This window comes from Chroicocephalus ridibundus, chromosome 1 (genome assembly GCF_963924245.1).
Source record: "Chroicocephalus ridibundus chromosome 1, bChrRid1.1, whole genome shotgun sequence".
Classification (NCBI taxonomy): domain Eukaryota; kingdom Metazoa; phylum Chordata; class Aves; order Charadriiformes; family Laridae; genus Chroicocephalus; species Chroicocephalus ridibundus.
Window position 1 is genome coordinate 152,100,566 of NC_086284.1, and position 18,996 is coordinate 152,119,561.

The 18,996-nt window shown below is 42.3% G+C and overlaps 1 protein-coding gene across 12 annotated transcripts in view; it reads left to right on the forward strand.

The window, feature by feature from the left end:
• Window positions 1-18,996, forward strand: part of MICAL3 (microtubule associated monooxygenase, calponin and LIM domain containing 3) — a 166,621-nt gene extending 147,625 nt beyond the window's left edge. For 8 of the 12 annotated variants that reach the window (XM_063359125.1, XM_063359158.1, XM_063359184.1 and 5 more), the window contains 4 exons: window positions 10,361-10,426; window positions 12,783-12,882; window positions 13,870-13,943; window positions 14,026-18,996. In XM_063359125.1, coding sequence (XP_063215195.1) covers window positions 10,361-10,426; window positions 12,783-12,882; window positions 13,870-13,943; window positions 14,026-14,210 — 425 coding nt within the window. In that variant the 3' untranslated portion in view covers window positions 14,211-18,996. Of the gene's footprint in view, window positions 1-724; window positions 776-10,360; window positions 10,427-12,782; window positions 12,883-13,869; window positions 13,944-14,025 lie in introns of all 12 variants that reach the window. The other 4 variants (XM_063359149.1, XM_063359221.1, XM_063359212.1 and 1 more) reach the window with 3 other exon arrangements.

Here is an 18,996-nt window from a genome sequence, read left to right on the forward strand (position 1 = left end):
TCCCCAAAGAAACGTTACACGGTGCTAGACTCATGGTGTACCTGTCTCTAGCAGCTGTGGATGTACATGTCTGTTCCACGCACTCCTGTGAAGGTTCTTCTCTGGCACAGCTACTACATCAGCAGAAACACGAATACCCATCTTTCTACACTTAGGCGTTTGCCTAAGTGTCAGCACTCAGTCACTGCCTTCCATCCGTCTGCTGTATGTACGCGTCCTCCACTCACTTGCCTCCAAGAAATCAACCCTTACACCTTTCCTGCAGCTGACCTAGGAAATTACACTCTTTCCTTCTGCCATATAGCTCAGCATGAAAGCAACAGGATTAGTGCAGCTTTTCTAAGCAAGAACAGGAAAGACACCAGTGTCAGGTACTGGTGCAGGCTGAAGTAGGTGAAGTGTCTCTATGTAGGCTTCTTGATTTTTCTCCTTGGAAATCCTTGCCTGCCTGCTGGGAATTTTCTCCTCGTCTTCCCAATATATATGTTTGTGATATATTTGTGTGTGTGTGTACATATATGTATGTATACAGAGAAAGAGAGACATACTTTTTTATATATATATATATATGTGTCCACATGTATAGATGCATGTTTCTTGTTTGCCTTTTTTTTTTCTTTTTTCTTCTGTCTGTATGTCTTTTTCTCTTATATTGCTTTGATTGTGTGGGGCTGGGGTGGGTATCTGGTTCAATAACTCTGTCTTCACCAATTCCTTGTTGTAGACTATTGGGGAGAGTCTTATTACAGTGACCTCATCGACTTGCATCTGGGTGGTATGTATAGCTGAACCTCCCGCTGACACTAACCCTGCTGACACTCCTCCCCACCCCTCCCTTCACCTACTTCTCCCATCCTTGGCTCACAAACAAGAAGAAACAGCCCTTGCACACGACTGGCTGTAGCAGAACCCCTTTTCCAGCTCAGGATAAGGAGATGTTGGCATGCTCCACAAACCATGTGTAAGGCTTCCTCTTCTATTTTCTACAGCGTTGATTATTTCAAAATTTACTTACTGTTTTTACTCCAGCCACCTTCCCTGATAGCAGTGGAAGGCCATTCGGGTTTTTTGCTTCTCCTTTGCAAAGTCCAGCTCTACCACTGAAATCCTCTTTAGGAAAATATTTTAACGTGAAAGGGACAGCAGAACTGACCAGCTCTCAAGAGCTAACAGCACTGTAAAGGATTAGTCATGCCATTGCCTCCCTCTTCCCCTCTTGAGGCTCGTTTGTTTTTTCCAAAAAAGCCAGAGTGTGTTGATGATCTAACAAAAACAAAATGCTCCCTCAAGGGGCTTTGGAAACACTTGTAGATGACAGATATTTCTTCTTTCTTGTTTTGCCTTACTGTTAGGTTAGAAGAGAATCTACTGTTAAGAGTTCCAGTGATTTTTGATGGAATCTGCTGTTAGAGTTTCTAGTCTGCCCAGTTTGCATCATTACACAGCTAATAAGCTTCTTGCTATGTTATTTTCTTTCAGTCTCTCATTTAGTGCTAAACACACATTACAGTGTTTAGCTCTTTTTTTTCACATAGCAATTATAATCTGGTCATCACTCTGCACCATGGTTCTGCATTTCTTTAATTAATGTTGCTTCCTGAATCCCTTAGTAGGTGGATAACTTTTGGGTTGCAAATTGCATTTGTTTAATGTTTGCCCATCTTGAAAATTAAAATTACCTTTGCTAGTTTAGTTACCCTAAATCTATTCTCATAAAATGAACAAATCTGTCAGCGGATCCAAGAGAAAGCAAACTCTGCTTGTCTGCCTTGTCATCTCAGAGTTCCATTTAATTTGTCTGTCAGAATATAAAGTTTTGCTTGATCTAAGCTGTGTTTTTGTTGAGGGAGGACATTATAGTCCAGCTTTGTAGAGTTGGAAGATCCACACGCTCTAGGTGTGATCCAGAACACATCACTAGAAGTCTTCCCCTGATTTTGTTGTGTTCTGCATTTGATACTTCAAACGTAATCTCTCCCAGGCTTTTAACTGTCATTTTTTCTCCTCCTCCTTGGGGAGGCTGTCCCACATAGTATCCATCCGTAGTTGTCTGTTGGGAATGACTACAGATTCTCCTGGCACAATAGGCTTTTGTTGAAGAACATCCACCTGAGTTGAAATTTAAAAATGGAAGACACTTCTCCTAAGTAGACCTAATTTGTTGCCCAGTTCCCCTGTGCTAATTTTGATGTGATAGTCCTCTGCTAGCCCTGTGCTTCATTCACTGCTCAGTCCCTCTGGCATTCTTTCCAGGGGTATCTTCTGCAGAAAGACTTTGAAATCCTCTTCCTGGTTATGCCCATCGGGGCTGGCACGTACCCTTATGAGCATAGAATAGGGGCTGTAAAAGGGTTGATGCTGAATTACACTTAACAGACCCTTATCCCTATTTAATGCTATTTCCACCATACCTCTCCCTCCTCCTGCTTCTCCTCCTAATGCCTCTTTAGAGACAGCGATCCCATCAAAATCGCTAATAGTGGCTTTAAGAAAATCAAAATAATCTTTACTTAAAGGGACACTGTTGCTTAAATTATTGTGTTGCAGAAAATCTGAATTGAAAATTGAATCTACTTTTTACCTTTTTGGCTTGTTTGCTTTTCCCATTTCTCTGAGCTCAGACAGCCACCCCAGAGTGGTCGGTTTTGATCTGCTGTTACAGGCTGATTTTATTTATATGGTGATTCAGCACTTGGGCTTCCAACAGTCAGAGACAATGTTCAAGTTTTTTAAAAATGGTTGATATATTTTAAAACTGTATCAAGTTTCTGCTTATCTCAAAAACAACTTTTTCGAAACAAACTTTAAAAAACTGTATTGGGCAGTATCCCTTTAAATGCAATGAACCTGTGTAGCCTTGCTGGAGTATGTGGCTTTACAGTACTGTTGTGTTGCCTCTGTAATTTGCTTTACATTTGCTTTTGGGGCTGCCAGAACACTTTTGCCAAAAGGGATACATTGCTCTGATGATACTTGTCACTATTCGGTGGCAGATTTAGAGCTCAGCTTCAAAATTTACATGTCTGTGCAGGATCCTGCATCTGGGTGGACTGCCATTAAAATCCCTGGAGCACCGTGTCACTTCTTGAGCCTGCTGAGCGCGGTGTAAGCAGCTAGGATGGCTGCAGAGCTAATTATTCTACAGGCAACTTGCATCTGTGAGGCATAAGCATGACTCTAGAGTCACGCTGTCAGTAGAATGATAAGCAAAATTGCAAAATACTTTGAAAAGTTATCTGTAAATTGGTAGTAAATTTTGAATGATTAAGGCATTAATTTATTCTGGATTTTCTTTACACTAATGAGAGTTGCGTTTCATTTAGTTGTTACAGATTGCGCAACAACTGCTGCAAGGGAGTGGTAACTTCTGACATCCTTGGTCAAGTTCCAGTGTGCAGGATTACAGATTGCTATCTTAACTACCCTTGTTGCTCTGCTCAGATGCCATAATCTTCTCTTCCTGTCATGTACCGTTGCTGTAAAGCAGATGTTTCATTTCACGCTACAGATGGTCACATTTCAATTCTGAGTAATTATTCCTATGTGTATATCGTATATGCAGTTATGTTAAAAGAACATTACAAAGGTTGCAAAACCAACTGAAATTAAGATTTTGTATTATGTTATGTCAACAGATTTATAACCTTTAGATCCACTGCAGAGAGCTCAGCCTCGTGCCCTTATGGAATAACTGATAGCAGTGCTAGGTTGCCATCCTCTGTGTAGATCCTCATGGAGAGGAAGTGAGACATGGTCAGTGGATTTCACAGATGTTTGCTGGCAGCTGTGGAATGGTGAGACTTGAAAACAGGGATTCTGAGCCAGACGCTGGAAGAATATAGTGCTCTGGTGGATACACACTCTTTGTCCCTTTTACTCCCTCTTTCCAGACAGTCATTGTCCTAATCCCATCTTTTTCCATCCAAAGCTCCTTACCCCACTTCCGTTTTCATTCTAAGTCCCAGTTTCTGCTTCTCAGGCATTTAATTTTAATTCTGCCTTCTTAACAAAGACATCCTAGTATTCTACCCTTCAGACCTCCTGTTCCTCCCCACTAGCTGTTCCTAGTCATTCACTCCTGCTCTGGTCTTCCCACTGACTCAGTCTCCACAGTCTCAATCCCTGCCTCTGGCCTTCTCCCAAAATTTTTTGGGCTCTGCTCCCTCTTCTCCCCAGCATTATTTGTCTGGAAAATTGTAGGTCGTGTCTTCTCCACAAATCTGTCTTCTCCTTTCACCCCTTACCCTTTTTCCCCTCTCTGTCTCTTCTCCTTCAGTAGTTTTCATTTTTATTCTCCTTGCTTAATTAGTCCAAGCCTCAGTTCCTCCGTACCCACCAGTTTCTTGTCCTGGTTTGCTCCTTGTCTGCCTGTGGAAAGTACCTCCGTTGTTCCCTCTGTGCTCAAATGAGCAGCTTCCTTTCCCTTGCACCCAGCAGGGAATCATTGAGGAGAGGAAGCAGCCCCACACTCCTGTCTTGCCTTGCTCTTGGCTGGAATATGCTGAGACAGGCAAGAAGGATGTAAGGAAGAGAGCTGGTATTTTTGATAGTGCAGATTTCAGACATATGTTCTCCCTTCTTGTCGAGAGCCTTATGAACATCAGGTAAACAGGGGAGAAAAAGTGTGATGGTTGGCTTTTTTAATTATTTGTTTAAAGCATACTCTACGACTACTTCGTTTTTTAGTAGCTTATTTAAAATACTGGAGCTGAGTATGCCCTTTAAAGTCCTGCAGATCTAACTCTGCAGGGCTGGAGTCTGATATACTCAAGTGGGAACAGACCTATTTCTTGTCGTTGGCAAACACCACTCTCCTGGAAAAGGAGTGGAGTTGTAAGATAAACATTGTTTTTGCAGTCTGCAGCTGCTTTTGACACTGCAGTGAATTGGTAACATGTTTTCTTTGCTGTAAATTTGGAGCAGGAAAGAGTACTTGATAAGCAGAACTTGTTAAGTATAATTAGAGTACTACTGAGGTACTGGAAGCAAGCAATTACCATTTACCTGCTTCTTGCTGTAAACCTCTCACAATTGCACACAGGAACTAACAGTCTTGGGAGGCAGGGCCAGTGCAGGACTGTACTGCTTCTGACTGCGTTTTGAAGTTCCTTGAGGTCTAGTAGAAACAGGAGACTTCTATGCAGTCATTTGTGTGTGTGTTCTGCTCCAACTATTGCCTTCTCTACTTTTCTTTCCCTTAACTGCCTTCTTTTTTTTTTTCCCCTTCCTCTCTTCTGCTGGATAAATAAAGGTGTGATTCAGTTTGTATGACACTTCAGTGGTCTGTGAGTTTTCCCCAGGTTTCTTCTAGTGATGGTACTTTAGAGGATACTGGTTTTGACACAGTTTTAGTAAACTGTTAAGTCAGACACGCTGAGTGATGTGCTTATGGGATAGTTGTCAGAATCCTTTCCCTCAACTTTTATATATAATGTATGAAGTTGTGTGGATGCTGTTCTCAGAGAGGTGGCTTTCTGTATTGTTGCACACTGTATTGTTTACAACACTCCTGTTGAACAACTTCACCAAATAGTAAAGTCGGAATGCTTTATTTTTCAGTACTTGGGTTTCTGACCATAACTGATTTTTAAGAGGCGGGAAAGAGGATATTTCCTGTGATCAGTGCTCAGTTGGTCTTACTCGCCTCTTTTGGACTGAGCCTTATTTTAAGCACTGAGTTAAAATTGGAGCTCTTAGTCTGCCTGATAAATGAGTGGTGGAATTTGTTAGTACAATAAGAATTTCTCAAGATTTGTGCTGTTAGCTTGTGAGGTCAGGTGCCAGCATAATGGTTCAGGAGCACTGAGATTAGCCTCACAGCTGGATTTTCCTGCCTGGTGTTGCTGATTTCCAAACCGCCCTGATTAGTCAGCAATATGGAAATCAAAGTCTTTGGATGCAAAGCTTCCAAAGGATGTGATCCTATTTGGTCTGTGGTATATCTGTTCAAGTCATTTTAATTTGTAGTGGCTCATCACTTAGCAGAAGTTGTCACAGCCCTCATACTGCAGGACATGGGCAAATAGTGAAGGGGATCAACGTGAGCTGTAGCTTGGGTATAATGGTGTCTGACACCCCAAACTTTCTGCTGTGCTTTCTTCATCCTGATCAATCATTTTTACTACTGGGCTTCAGATTATGAAGAAGTATTGTTTAAATAGTAGGTAAATGAAAAGTAGAAGACAACAGTCCTGTGTAGCTTGTGTAACAAAGAATAATGTACAGCAAAGGGGAAGGTATATTTTCATGGTGGTTATACAATTTCTGTTCCTTGTTTTGAAGAGGCTTTGGAGCTATGGTGTTTATTCTTGGCCTGGCTCTTGGTTTCCATCACTGTAGCAAAGTCTGCAATCTCTCAAGAGTACTACAACAAACAAGGTCTTTCTTGCCACGGCTGCATGAAAGATTTCCTAGAAGGATCTGGGATAGGCTTCTTTTCACAGAGGCAAGATCATTCCAGTCACTTTACTGATGGGATGTGGCTAATCTGCAATGCAGAGCTTCTGCCTCTCCAGGATGTTCAGTGTGCTCAGGAGCTCTGGGGCACCCTCCTTTCCTCCACGAGCTGCAGCTCCTGGCTCCGTACCGATCACCCCATGTGCCTTTCTGAATGCCTCTGCTTGCCATCAGCTTGGGCTGCTGACCTCTGCTTTGAAGGCTTTGCACGCATTCAGAAAAGTTGGCTTGTGGCATTGAAAAGGAACAACTTGTGATTAACAGAGTCTCTTGGTGGTTTTGCCTCTCTGGGGAGAAAAAAAAGTGATAATTTTCTGTCCAGAAGCTATAGTTACACCTCTCAAACTCTTGCTGACAGTGCAGAGGGAACCTAAGAAGTGAATGGTCACTGAAATGGTGGTTCTCTTATCCTTCAGCTCCCTCTGAACAAACTGCTTCAGTGGGGGAGCGGATCACTTGTATGGCTGCTGACAGCAGTGCTCTTTCTGTGCTGTGGGTGAGGACCTGTGTAGCCAGATCCGACATGGGTTTTTTGGTGATGGAGGAGACTTAAACAGAAAGGGGATTATTTATTTTTTTTTAAATTTGTTATCAAAAGAGTTTTTCCCATCTGGCCCTGACTCCATGTCCAGGAAAATTGTCCTGCAGTGATGATCATGGTTTTAATTTAATGAGTCTGTGAGGTGGTGATGTCTCTTCTCTAAACAATAATACAATAATCATAATACTATACATTGTAGGATTAGTGGTGGCTTTGAGAGAAATAAGAATACATGTAAGGATTGTCATTGTCTAATCAGACAAGTGGCAAGGGCAATGTAGATGAGACAGTTTTTAACGCCGTATTGTGAACCAGGGTATTGTATAGTTCTCCTTTTAATAGTACTGGATGAGTTCAGCCTTTTCCCAGGATTGTCGTTACAGAGTGAGAGCTCTTGCTGTGAAGTTGTTTTTGTTTTGTTTTGTTTTTCTAATTAACCTTGTCAGGAATATGAATGATCTGATAATACATTGTCTAAACTTAATCAGATGACTGAGGGAATCCTTTTTACATTTATCAAATGATCTTTTATTTTTTTTCCTGGTTCTCTGTTTCTGAAACAGTTAAGGGGCCTTTTCTTGAAAGAGTTCATCTCTTTCAAGAATGATTGGAGATTTTATATTTCCTGAAACGGAGAAAAATCTTTCTCCGTTTCAGGAAATATGATAAAATAGTCTTCCTCTTAAAATGTGAAAATTCCTATTTTAGTTTGCTTATAGTATTTGTACCACAGGTATCAATACTCTTTATTAGCAAGGGTGGGGAGGCAGTTTTCATGACTATCACTAGAGAAGTTTTTAAAAATATATCTAAAATTCTACTGCATGATATTGATTTTAGAGCATAATAATTGGTGTCGTTTTCACAGCTTTAGAGACTGTAAGAGGTAAGTTTTCAGGTTGCACTTTACTCAGTCCTCACTGTTTAGGACCTCCGGTACACAAGGAACAGTTTTAAAAGCCTTGCTAATTATCCTGGGCTGGGCAGAAGTTGTTTCCAAAGCAATTGTAACAGTCATGTTATCTGTATTTACTGACGCAACTATAATTTACATCTGGAGTAATAGGAAAGGATCTTAGTAGTACAGGTTATGTTCATTATCGTACTGAAAAGCAATGTTAACATTTCCACTAGCAGGACTATTATAGATACCATGGACTTGGTAACTTGATTCAAGGACATGTTTTCCTTAGGCAAGAATGGGAGGATAATACTTTTGTTAAAAAAAACCCCCACAACTAAGAGCAAAGGAAGAAAACACAATTGCAGGGAGTGGGTTCTGTATTACAGCCTTCTGATATGTAAGTCCTGTGGCTTTTTTACTGGAGACCAAAGATAATATCTTCTCCTAGTATCAGACCATTTGCTCACCGATGACAGAAGTTAGTAGGTTGTGGTGATGTCACAATGAGATGAATGGCATTTTCACACACCAGATCAAATAGGGCAAATTGGAGATTTCTCACCAAGTCTATATGTCCATGGTTTGAAATGTATAAATACAGCTGCGTTTGAATTACCAACACCCCATACGCACACACACGCACACTTATGAATGAAATCTCAAACCCTGAAAAATTGAAGTGGATTTTTCCATATAGTTAAATGTCCGTCTCCTGATCCCCCCTGGACCAAGTTAGAGTATTAAAGTATATATAGAAGAATGCATGCTGAATAAGATAGGATGTGAAATAAAAAATATAATAGGTGTCATGCACTAGATGCTCTGCTTTGTGTGGAATCATATCCTTCACAGTGCCTTTGCAGTTTGGGGGTTTTCTTGTTTGTTTTTGCTTTTGTAACCTAAACTGTGAAATGGCAATTGTAGAAAAAAAGCCCTAGTATTTTTTTTTTCATTTTAAATTAAGAAGTTGGAAAGCTCTGAACAATTAGAATTAAGGTTCTGGTACTGTCAACTACTGTTGGTGCGATGCTTTATTTGTAACTATCATATAGCCAACTGTGGCACCTCTCCTAATGTTGCCCCTTCCTGCTCCCAGTTCAGAGGTTTCTTCCTGTCTGAGAAAGCCCCGCTGCTCAGTCACAGGCTTTGAAGCCCCTCGCTCCAGTGTGTCCTCCATGTGCTGGTCTAGTTCTGTGATGGTCCCTTCTAAAGTCTTTCCAGTTCGCCGGTAGTCTAGTTCTCTAACGCTGTCTCCGAACCATGTATATCAAGCTCTGCTGACTTCTCCAAAATAAGCATTATTCTTACCATGTTATTGTTGTGGAGTTTATGCCTTTTCCCAACTTAGAAATGCTTCGCCTTTATACATGTGGTTGTGCATTGAGAGCAGTGAGTGTTCCGTTCCGCTAGCTCATCACCTTCCTGGTGCACATGTTCTGCTGTAACTATTAGTGATGTTGGTAATTTCCTACTGTTTATCTCCGTAACGTTAAGTACAACTGAAAAGCAAATTCGCAGTGTTAAAAGAGCTGAACCATTTTATAGATAAGAAATGTTTGTCCTTCACTGGGTGACAGAAAAGATGAAAAAGATTCAGTAAGTCACTGATACTAAGGGGACTTGTAAACTTTAAAATGCTTTGTGAAATGAGAATGTCAAAGGAGAGCTTTAAATTTACCATTTTAACTCTGCAAAGCCCTCAGTTGATCATTGCCCTCACAGACCCTGATGTGAATCACTTTTTTTATCCATGTAAAAGCCTTTTCCCCTCTAAGCACAACAGTCCAGTTGAGTACACGTGTACTCACCATACTTGACACGGCAAATCCTGGCAGGCTGGTTCCCTGTTAATCAGATTCTCCCTGTGATGTTCCCTGTCTGAAGAAATTATTTTCCATTAAAAAGGACGCTTTTACCATCAGTGGATGCTGCCATGGTGATAAGAGTATGGTCCTGATAAAGCTTTAAGGTAGGGCGGCTGCTTACAGCTGGTGTCTTATGCATGCAGGCAAGACTTTTTGTAACCCTCCTTGAAATTTGACATTTATCAGCAGGAGTTAAATATTCATCTCTGCTCATCCTGACGTCTTGTTCACAAACCTTGTGGTTAAAGACCGTGCTATTGAAAAATGTATGTTAGGAAAAAGTGCAATAACAGTAACCTCCTGCCTGGTATTTGTACAGCTCAGTAATAGTTCACCAGTACCTCAGTCTACCTCTTACCTGTTATCTGTGCTTATTAGGGACATTATTCATCTGTAGACTGTATCCCTTGTTTCTGCTTCTCCATTTCTTGTATTTTTTCTTTTCTTTTCTTCTTGTGTTTCCTTTCTTTCTCACTCTTATGCTTTTTGTCCTTTGCTTGTCTTTTATTTCACCCCTTTCCTCCTCTTCCGTTCCACTTCCAACTTCCTCTTCCTCTCCTGCCTCTTCCTCTTCCTCGTTTGGTCCTATTGAAGTTGAGCCCAATGCCGGGACACCACGTCGTAGACCTCTCTCCTTCTGCCCTTGCTGTGCCCATGAAGGTAACGTAACCTCACACGTTCCCTGTTCTCCTTGACCACAGCTGGGTTGTCATAGCAGCACTAGTCAATTGGTGAACACAAGGCCCCCATCCCCAGCCCGTTTTTTTGCTGTGTCCCCAAACCAACCTTCTCAGTAGCAACCTGGTAACCAGCTTCTCTGAGCCTGTGGCAAGTTACGAAAGGTACAGTATCCCTTTCCCTAGCTAGTCCCAGCTGTGCTAGAGAAGGTGTAGCAACTGGGAGGGACGTTGGGCAGCAACGGTGGGAGCAGTAACGCCACACTCAAAAGTTTCTGTTTTCATTTGGTGGCTTCAATTTTTCTATTCCTCCTGAAAAATGTTTAGAAGGTGGGGTAAGGGAAGAAAATCTCCTTCCTTAAATAGCCTTTTAATTAGAATATATGGATTAAAGGAATACTGTGTCTTTGTAAGGACTGGTCTGCAAAAACATCCTTGAACTTTAAAAACCAACAAACCTTAAGCTAGACCGGTTTTCCCTTATTTGTCTTGCTGAGTGCAGTCTTTAACTGTCCCAAATGGAGTTTGCCGTAGAGTTTCCATTGCCAAGGCATGGGGGAAGGGATTGTTTATGTGTGTTCATGGTGTAATTTCGCTAACCACTTACTCTGCTTTCCATGGTGCTCCCTCACATCAGTTGTCAGTGCTCCCTCTCCAACCCTCCCATTATTCCTCTGCTCATTGGCTGTTTAAAAATACTTATGTATTTCATAGGTCAGTAGCCTTGTGTTTTTGGCTTTTTCTTAGGCATTTGTTTTCTATACATCCTGGCATCGGAAAGGATGGGGAGACTTCCCAGTGCTTTCATGGCGCCACAGCACTGGACATCTGCATGTACAGTCTCCCTCTCCTGTCGCCACATGGGCATATTGTGCAGAGATGCTCAGAAAGGAATGCTTGGAACTGAGCAACACACTTGTATAAAGTCTACAGAGCCAGAGGCTCTTAGGGTGGTACAATCGGGTCAGGTATTCCCCAAGGGTCTTGCTATTAACGATTTTTTCAAAGGCAGGTATTCTCAGCCGAAGCTGCAGTTTGATAGGAGTTGTAGGCTCTCCTTTGCGTAGCTCCAGTGCAGCACTTCGTTGAGATCCTAAGGATGGAAGCAGGGCACAGGTCTGAATTAACTAGCCATTAATGTGATATTTGTGAAGTGTTTCCCAGAGTTTGAATAGTAAGCTTACTGCTTGATCATTTTTAGCATCAAAATGACTATTTGAGAGTTTTTGCTCTTGATGTAGATAGTATGTATCCATAATAACAAACACAGACAGGGATGTTAGTTATTTAGGATGCCTAGCTTACGTGCAGTGCAAGCTGATAAGATGCATCAACCCGAAAATACCGTTGAGCTTGATTTGAGGCCTTGCTCCTGCCTCCAGTTCCATGCAGGCAGGCGCATTCCTCGTGTCCTTGATGGTGTCTGAAAGAAGTCACAGCATTCATCTGCGGGTGGTTTAGTGTGGAATCAGTGGCGCAGACCAGGAGATTGCTAGGAGGCGCTTCCCTGGTAACCTCTTGCATTTGATAAAAATCAACAGAAGGCTTTGGGAACACCATTCTGCAATTTATTCCACACAACTCCTGGCAGATACGAGATGCATCAATGGAGTACTAAATAAGTTTAGGATTTGGTTTTAAAATAGATGAAACACCAGCTAAGAGTTCCGTCTGAGGTGGCCAAGGCCCAGTGTATTTTTAGTCTGCTGTGATATTAGAAAATGTATCTGGGGATTCTTTTTCTTTACAGCGCTGTTGAGCAATACAGTAGAAGTAGTTTCTGTGTTCACTGTGCAGAGGGGATCTTCAAAATGGGTAGATATACCTGACTAGGAGAGTAGCCAGAAAAGATTTACTTAGCTATTGTAAAAAGAAAAAACTAGATGTTACTTTTGGCCAGTAAAAGAAAAGATTGAGGACATGCAGTTGAAGAAAATCAAGGTAAAACACATGGAGCGGCAATTGAGTCAGTTTCTGACAAATACACATTTAATTAGCTGGCATTGAGGATCTATAAAGCTCTTCTAATGAAAGGAAAAGTGAAATACAGAAATCTGGGCTTTCTGCATTAAAAGTGAGGAAGAAACAAGCAATCACAAGAAAATCAGAAAAGAAAAAAAATAAAATATTCAGACTCCAGAGAGAAGAGAATCCTTTTGGAGGTGACTTCCACTCTTCTGTGTACTCTAGGCAAAGTGAATGGACCCGGCTTGGGAGTGCTCTGGCAGCATCTTGCTCGGCTTTCTTTGCACATTTTGCCCCATTGTTGTTTTTGCAGTTTGGGCTTGTAAGGATTGCAGGGCGTTACCTGAAAATTTATCAGGTTTCTTTTTTGGCAGGCATGGGTAAGAAGGATGATCCCAAGCTGATGCAGGAGTGGTTCAAGCTGGTGCAGGAGAAGAATGCCTTGGTTCGCTACGAGTCCGAACTGATGATATTGTGAGTGAAAATGCAAAGCTTCAAAAGAGAGATTATGTTACAAATGGCATTGGAAGATCTGTCAGTACTGTCTTCCCTATAATGCCAGGAGGTCAGCAGTCTCTTAGGCTGATTCTTGGCTGAGATATGAATCCAAGTACATTTCATAAGAGTGGTAGAAGAAGGAACGATAGCAATAAGGAACGAAAATTTCATCTGTTTGTGTACATGCAGAAGTATGGATGAATGTTTAGAGCTCTGAGCCTGTCCCAAGCTGTTCTTGGATAAAACATGTCTTGTTCACACAAGCGTTTTCGAGCTATGTAGAAATAATGTGTGACGACTCCTGGTTTTGGCAGAGTCCACTTCTAATTCAGTCACTTTTACCATGTGGCCCTCTGCCTGTAGTGGGACCCAAGTGCCTCTCGTTTGTGCTCGGATGATAAGCCTTTTATGCTGTTAATGAAACTGGGAGCTTTCTCAGTCCCTATGCTGCAAATTCACTGAAATTCATTTCTGAGTATGTCAGCTGACCCAGGCAGCGTGGAAGCTGATCATCTTAGTGCCTGTGTCAGAAAAGCCCCGAGGTGTTGTCTGCATTGGAATCTGAAAAGGCAGTGGCCTGACATGTCCTTAGTTGATAAGTGACTTTGCCTTTACAGCGGGAAGTGGCAGGAGATACATAAAGGTAAAGTACAATCTTGCAGTGATTGCAGGTTTGGTTGTTCCTTCACACCGTTTTAGACTTAATCCCACCCATAATCTGCTCAATTTTCTGTATCGCACTTTCTAGCTGAAGGTAAAAAGAACCTGAGATGCTGAAAGTACATTTAAATCTTTTAAAAATATAGTTACATATCTTAGGTGTTTTAAGAGTTGTTCCAAAACAGATTGGTAAAATGCATAGCAGATATCTAGAGGTGGAGCAGAAATTGAGAATGGATAGGCAGCAATGTATGGAGTATTATAACATACCCTGAACTTGGATTCCTGATGTTTCCCTTTCAGCGCTCGGGAGCTAGAACTGGAAGACAGGCAGAGTCGATTACAGCAGGAACTCCGGGAGAGGATGGCAGTAGAAGGTGAGAGCAACAGGGAATATTCCATCAATTGTATGTGTGTATTTAGCCTTGTGTATGCTGATAGTTTTTGATATCTCTGTAGATCATCTGAAGACAGATGAGGAACTCTCAGAGGAGAAGAGGATCCTGAATGAGATGCTAGAAGTAGTGGAGCAGAGAGATTCTCTCGTGGCTCTCCTTGAGGAGCAACGGCTTCGAGAAAAAGAAGAAGACAAGGACCTGGAGGCAGTCATGCTTTCCAAAGGTTTTAGCTTGAACTGGTCCTGAGCTTAACACATTTACCTCTGCTGGTCTGTGTTGTCCAGTTGGCCTACCCTGAGTTCGCCAGAATTACATGGATAGGAAGATGTTGAAGGGGAAACCTCTGAAGGGTCCAACAGCATGCAGGGATTTGGTTTGAAGCACTCGGAAGCCTTTTGATAAGTGTGTTGGTTCCAGAAGCTTAAGTTTTACATGTCTGCAAGCCAAGTTGAAGATAGTGAATTGAGACTGTGGAGTCTCCTTGAGGTCCTATGCAATGGACCGTATTTTTGTGTGTGTGGTAGGAGGGAGAGGAATAATCCATGTGTGGGGAAGGAAGTTAAGGGAAGAAGTATCCCTAACTAAACTGGATTCCTGTCAGTCCATTCCTTTCCCATTTTTACTACACCGGTTCTAATAAAAGGGAGGGCAGTGACAACCCTCTCTGGAAAACCACAGCAGCCTGTAGCAGCTTATTTGGTGGAGTCAGCTGTCCGAGAGAGCTCCAGAAGCCCAGGGCAACACCTTCTTTGCTTTAGTCTTCCTCCCCACCAAAGAAACCTGCAGTTGATCATTATACATGGATATGAAGAAATATGAGACAGAGAAGATACTACTAGTATGCATGATGGAACTCTCTGCGTCCTGGTTTTTAGACAGATGTGGGCATCAGAGGACTCTCTCCCTATCATAGCCTCCTAAATCTTCTTGTGGGGAAAAAAGGGGAGAAGAAGAGAGGGAAGATGCCCTTCTGCTTTGCTACACACTGGAGAGACAGCTACTGCTGGCCTTAGTCTTCATGGCCACAGCTCACAGGCTGGTGGGCTTCTTTGTTCTGTTTTTGTTGTGACAGTTTTGACACTGGAAAATACTGACTGTGGGACAGTGGTAAGTGTGTGCTGGGACAGGGGTCTTACCAGGCGGCATTCCCTGGCTGTTAGGCCCCTAAAAGGGAGAAGCCCATAAGTGACCGAACCACCATTAAGACCTTGCAGTGTTTTGGTTTTTTTTTTTTTTTTTTCCTCTGTATTTTGTTTTTGCACATTGGAAACGAAGCTTAAGACCTGCCTGGGCCCTCAGTCACTTTGACCCTTTTATGTCAATTAACTTATTTTTTTAATACTTGAAAGAAGATTCATTTTTTTATCTTTTAGGAAAAAAATGGATGAGTGATGGGTGTGTGTGCCTGCTGCATCCTACAACTTCCACTTCTAAATTACTGGACGTTGTTACCTGTGGCTATTTATTAGTGTTCTTATTAATAATTTGATTGTTACACGTATTTGATTGCGGAGGGAGTGTTTTAACTCTTTTAGAGAAAGACACTACTGCGGATTGGTCCCTGCTTCACAGCAAGGGCAGCCTTTATGGACCCATGGATGCATCGTGCCCTGGAAGTTTTCCTTTATGACAAAATCCCGCACACTCGTGGAGTTGTAAGAATCTATTCGTGTTCCTAGCATACTTTTCTTCTGGATCCCAGATTTCCTCTGATGGACTAATAAACCTATAATTTATTTAAATTTTACATTTTTATGACAGGAGAGCCAAAACTGTGAGGTAGAAATATCCCATATGTCTGTCTCTCACTGAAAGAGGGGACCCTCACACTCCTGAGATACAGCTAGAGGGACTTCCATGAAAATAAAAATAGCACATTTCCTGCTGCATCTGTTGGAAGAAGCTCCTTTTGGCTCAGCTAGTGAAGCTGCTGCTTTTCAGCCAGGAGGGTACTCGTCGTAATCATCCGTTAATCAACAAGCAGGACATGCACTGAGCAATTCAGCACCATTCACTGTTTGACAGATTCCCTGAGCACACACTGCATCCTTACCTTGTCCCGCAGAGCTGAAATAGTGCTGTGCGTTGGGTATGTGTCCCATCCTTAATGTGATGTGCTAAAGAGGGTCCCCCCCACCCTTGGAATGCCACGTTCTTTTCTTGTTAAAGAAGTACTAAGCCTGCTCCCTGATGTCCTTGAGGAAGTGTCCCATTCCCAAGCACATTCCTACAGCGTACTGACTCTTTCAGCTTGAGCTCATGCCGTTGGTGCAAGGTACCCAAGCAGGGCTGAACATCCTTAAATCTTTTGTCCCAGACAGAAGTTAGCATGGTTTCTTGCTGTTGGCTCTCTACCTCCTTGAAAGAGGTCTTCTGTAAGCCAGGGCCTACGATTTGAGTTCACCTCTGACTCAGGAGCATACCTCAGGCTGGGGAAGAATAAGTAGGGCTGTCCCCAGAGACTCTGAGCGGTGCTTGTTAACTGCGGAAACATGTTTTTTCCACCTCAAGTGTTCCCCCTTCATCCCCTCTCGTGTTTTTTGCCAAGGCATTACAAATTAAATCCAGATGCTCATGAAACCAAGCAGACAGGCAGCTCCAGTGGTACTTAGTAACTGGTAACTGCACGGTAGCAAGTGGTACCGGCTATATCAGCATCACAGAGTGTTGGCTTACCAACAGGATGTCCAACAAACAGAATTCCCCCGCATTTGCCAGGTCAAATTGGCAACAATAGTTTACATAGCCTGCATGTGAGGGGCCAGTGGAAGCTGGAGAGGAGGAGGGAAGAAAGAGGGAAGCTAGATACATCGTTTGTTGTAAACTGTCTTGCGCAGAGAATTGGCCTCAGTCCATTTTGTGGAGCAGTAGGTATATGGACCACATCTAACCTTTTAACAAAAGATCGTTGAATGTGAGCTGTAGAACAGAAAGAAATCCTGAAGAAATACCAGTTTACTACTTTTCCCTTTCATGCTGGGGGACTCTGGCCAGATCTTTGCAATGCCGAAGAGTGATATCACTTGAGGGGGGTAATGCCGTACTGCAGGGGAAAACCACATATTCTGATATTCTAGAAGTGACCTCTCTAGGTTATGCTGAAGTCCTCCAGCAGTGAGAATGAAAATGAAGAGCTAACATCGCACACACAAATTAATTAAAAATACACAAAAGGGAATGTTAAAAGGCCTTTGTATATCAAAATGGTTGAAAAAGGCACAACTTATATTTGCTGTTCAGTTGCACTTTAAGAATATGACTTGCATATCAGATACTGGGTTTTTTTACTATCTGAATATTTTTAATTCAAATTTTATATTTTTAAAACTGAAGAAGGCTCTTGTGACCACAAGATCCCTTATTTGTATCAGAATCCAAGTAGGATGTTCTAGCTCTTTGTGCTGCCCAGGTGGGTGGCAGCAGCACATGACTCAGCCATGTGCATTCAATGACGTGTGTCCATTTTGCGTACGAGGGGACCGAAAAGGCCCTCAAACCTCCGAGAAATGAGCACGCAAGGGCATCATCCATCCCCATGTCACACGGTCCGTACCCAGGGGTGGCCACTTCCTCCCTGCAGTAGGCAGGAGGAGAGACGAGCTTGGAACCTAACCTGTGTTCCCGTTGAAATGGACACGCTGAGGATGGGGTGAGCACTTCAGTCCCCTACGGGGAAGGGAGGGGGGATACCACCTCCTGGAAACAGCCGGGAGGCAGACGGGGATGGGGGAGCGAGGACTGCCAAAACAACCAATCTGCTGTTTTCACAGTACAATTTTATTTTTTTTTTAACTGTTCTGTTCCTTTTAACCATGTTTTCCTTAAAACTCACAAATGGCTGTAAAATCCTGAGCTTCAGAGAACTGTGCGTGGGGAGGTGACAAGATGTTTCAGCTCCAAGTTCCAGACATATTCCTTCTTTCAGTTAACCAATACCCCATGGTCTCGCTAGGGCATGTTACAAACTGCGTTGCTGAACATATTTTAGAGCAAACCGCAAGTTTCTAAAAGTCTGTCCTTCTCTCTCTCCGTCTCTGCATTTTATGTAAATATTTGTTTGTATGTAAAGACACCAGTGGATCCTTGGGTTACCCCCACGGTCAAGAATCTGAGTTTTGTGCAATGCTTAGGCCTCTCTTAGAAACACGGTGCTTGCGTAGAGCTAGTCACCACGTTTGTGTGCACTCTGGTGGTTTTTAATATTTTTATACATCCTAATCCTGAACATTATGAAGTATTATAAGTGGTCTAGACTGCATGATCTAGAGCAGCCGGCAGTTCCGTTTTCTTAGCAGCTGTTCCTAAAATGTTCACAGCTACACCTTGTTTGGTTAACATTCTTTTAGAATGAGTTTTCAATTAAGTGTTTACACCAGACACCAGTGGATGAGAAAGGTGTTGCATTACAAAATCTCCCGTGTACAAACTGAAAAGCCGCAACATGGCTTTATGGGAATTTCAGTTGTCACTGTCTGCAATAAAGAGAATTCTTAAAGCGTTCTAAAAACCAGCCTGTATATAGTTCACGGAGAAAGAGATCACTGGCTCTTGACCATTGCAAAATAACAGAGATTAGAAACTTTCCAAAAGTTGCTGCTTTTGGATTGCTCAGAGTACTGCTATAGGCAGGGTAGCCGGGCAGAGGAGGATGTCACTGAATGCAGATGGGAAGGGGAGGATGCCATGTTGTGATGGCATTGCGGTAATTTAAATACTCTGTATCTGTGCGTGCATGCGTGTGTGTGTGTGAAGTCTAATCCAGGTGAAGGGATCTGCTTTGGCATCTTCCCTTTTGTATGAAAGTGAACTCTGATATTCAGATTGTTCAAGGCTTTTACGGTTGGCATCTATGGAGTGTTAACAGAAAAGCGTATACCCTACCTGTAAAAAAAAAACAACTCTGTTTTCTTCTGTTTGGTTGTGTTTTATTGTTTGTTTTTATGCACACTTGCTTCGTTGGTGTTGAGATTTTAGCACCTCAGATGGCCAACTGAACTAAAAAAAACAAAATAAAGTCATTAATTATTTTTTC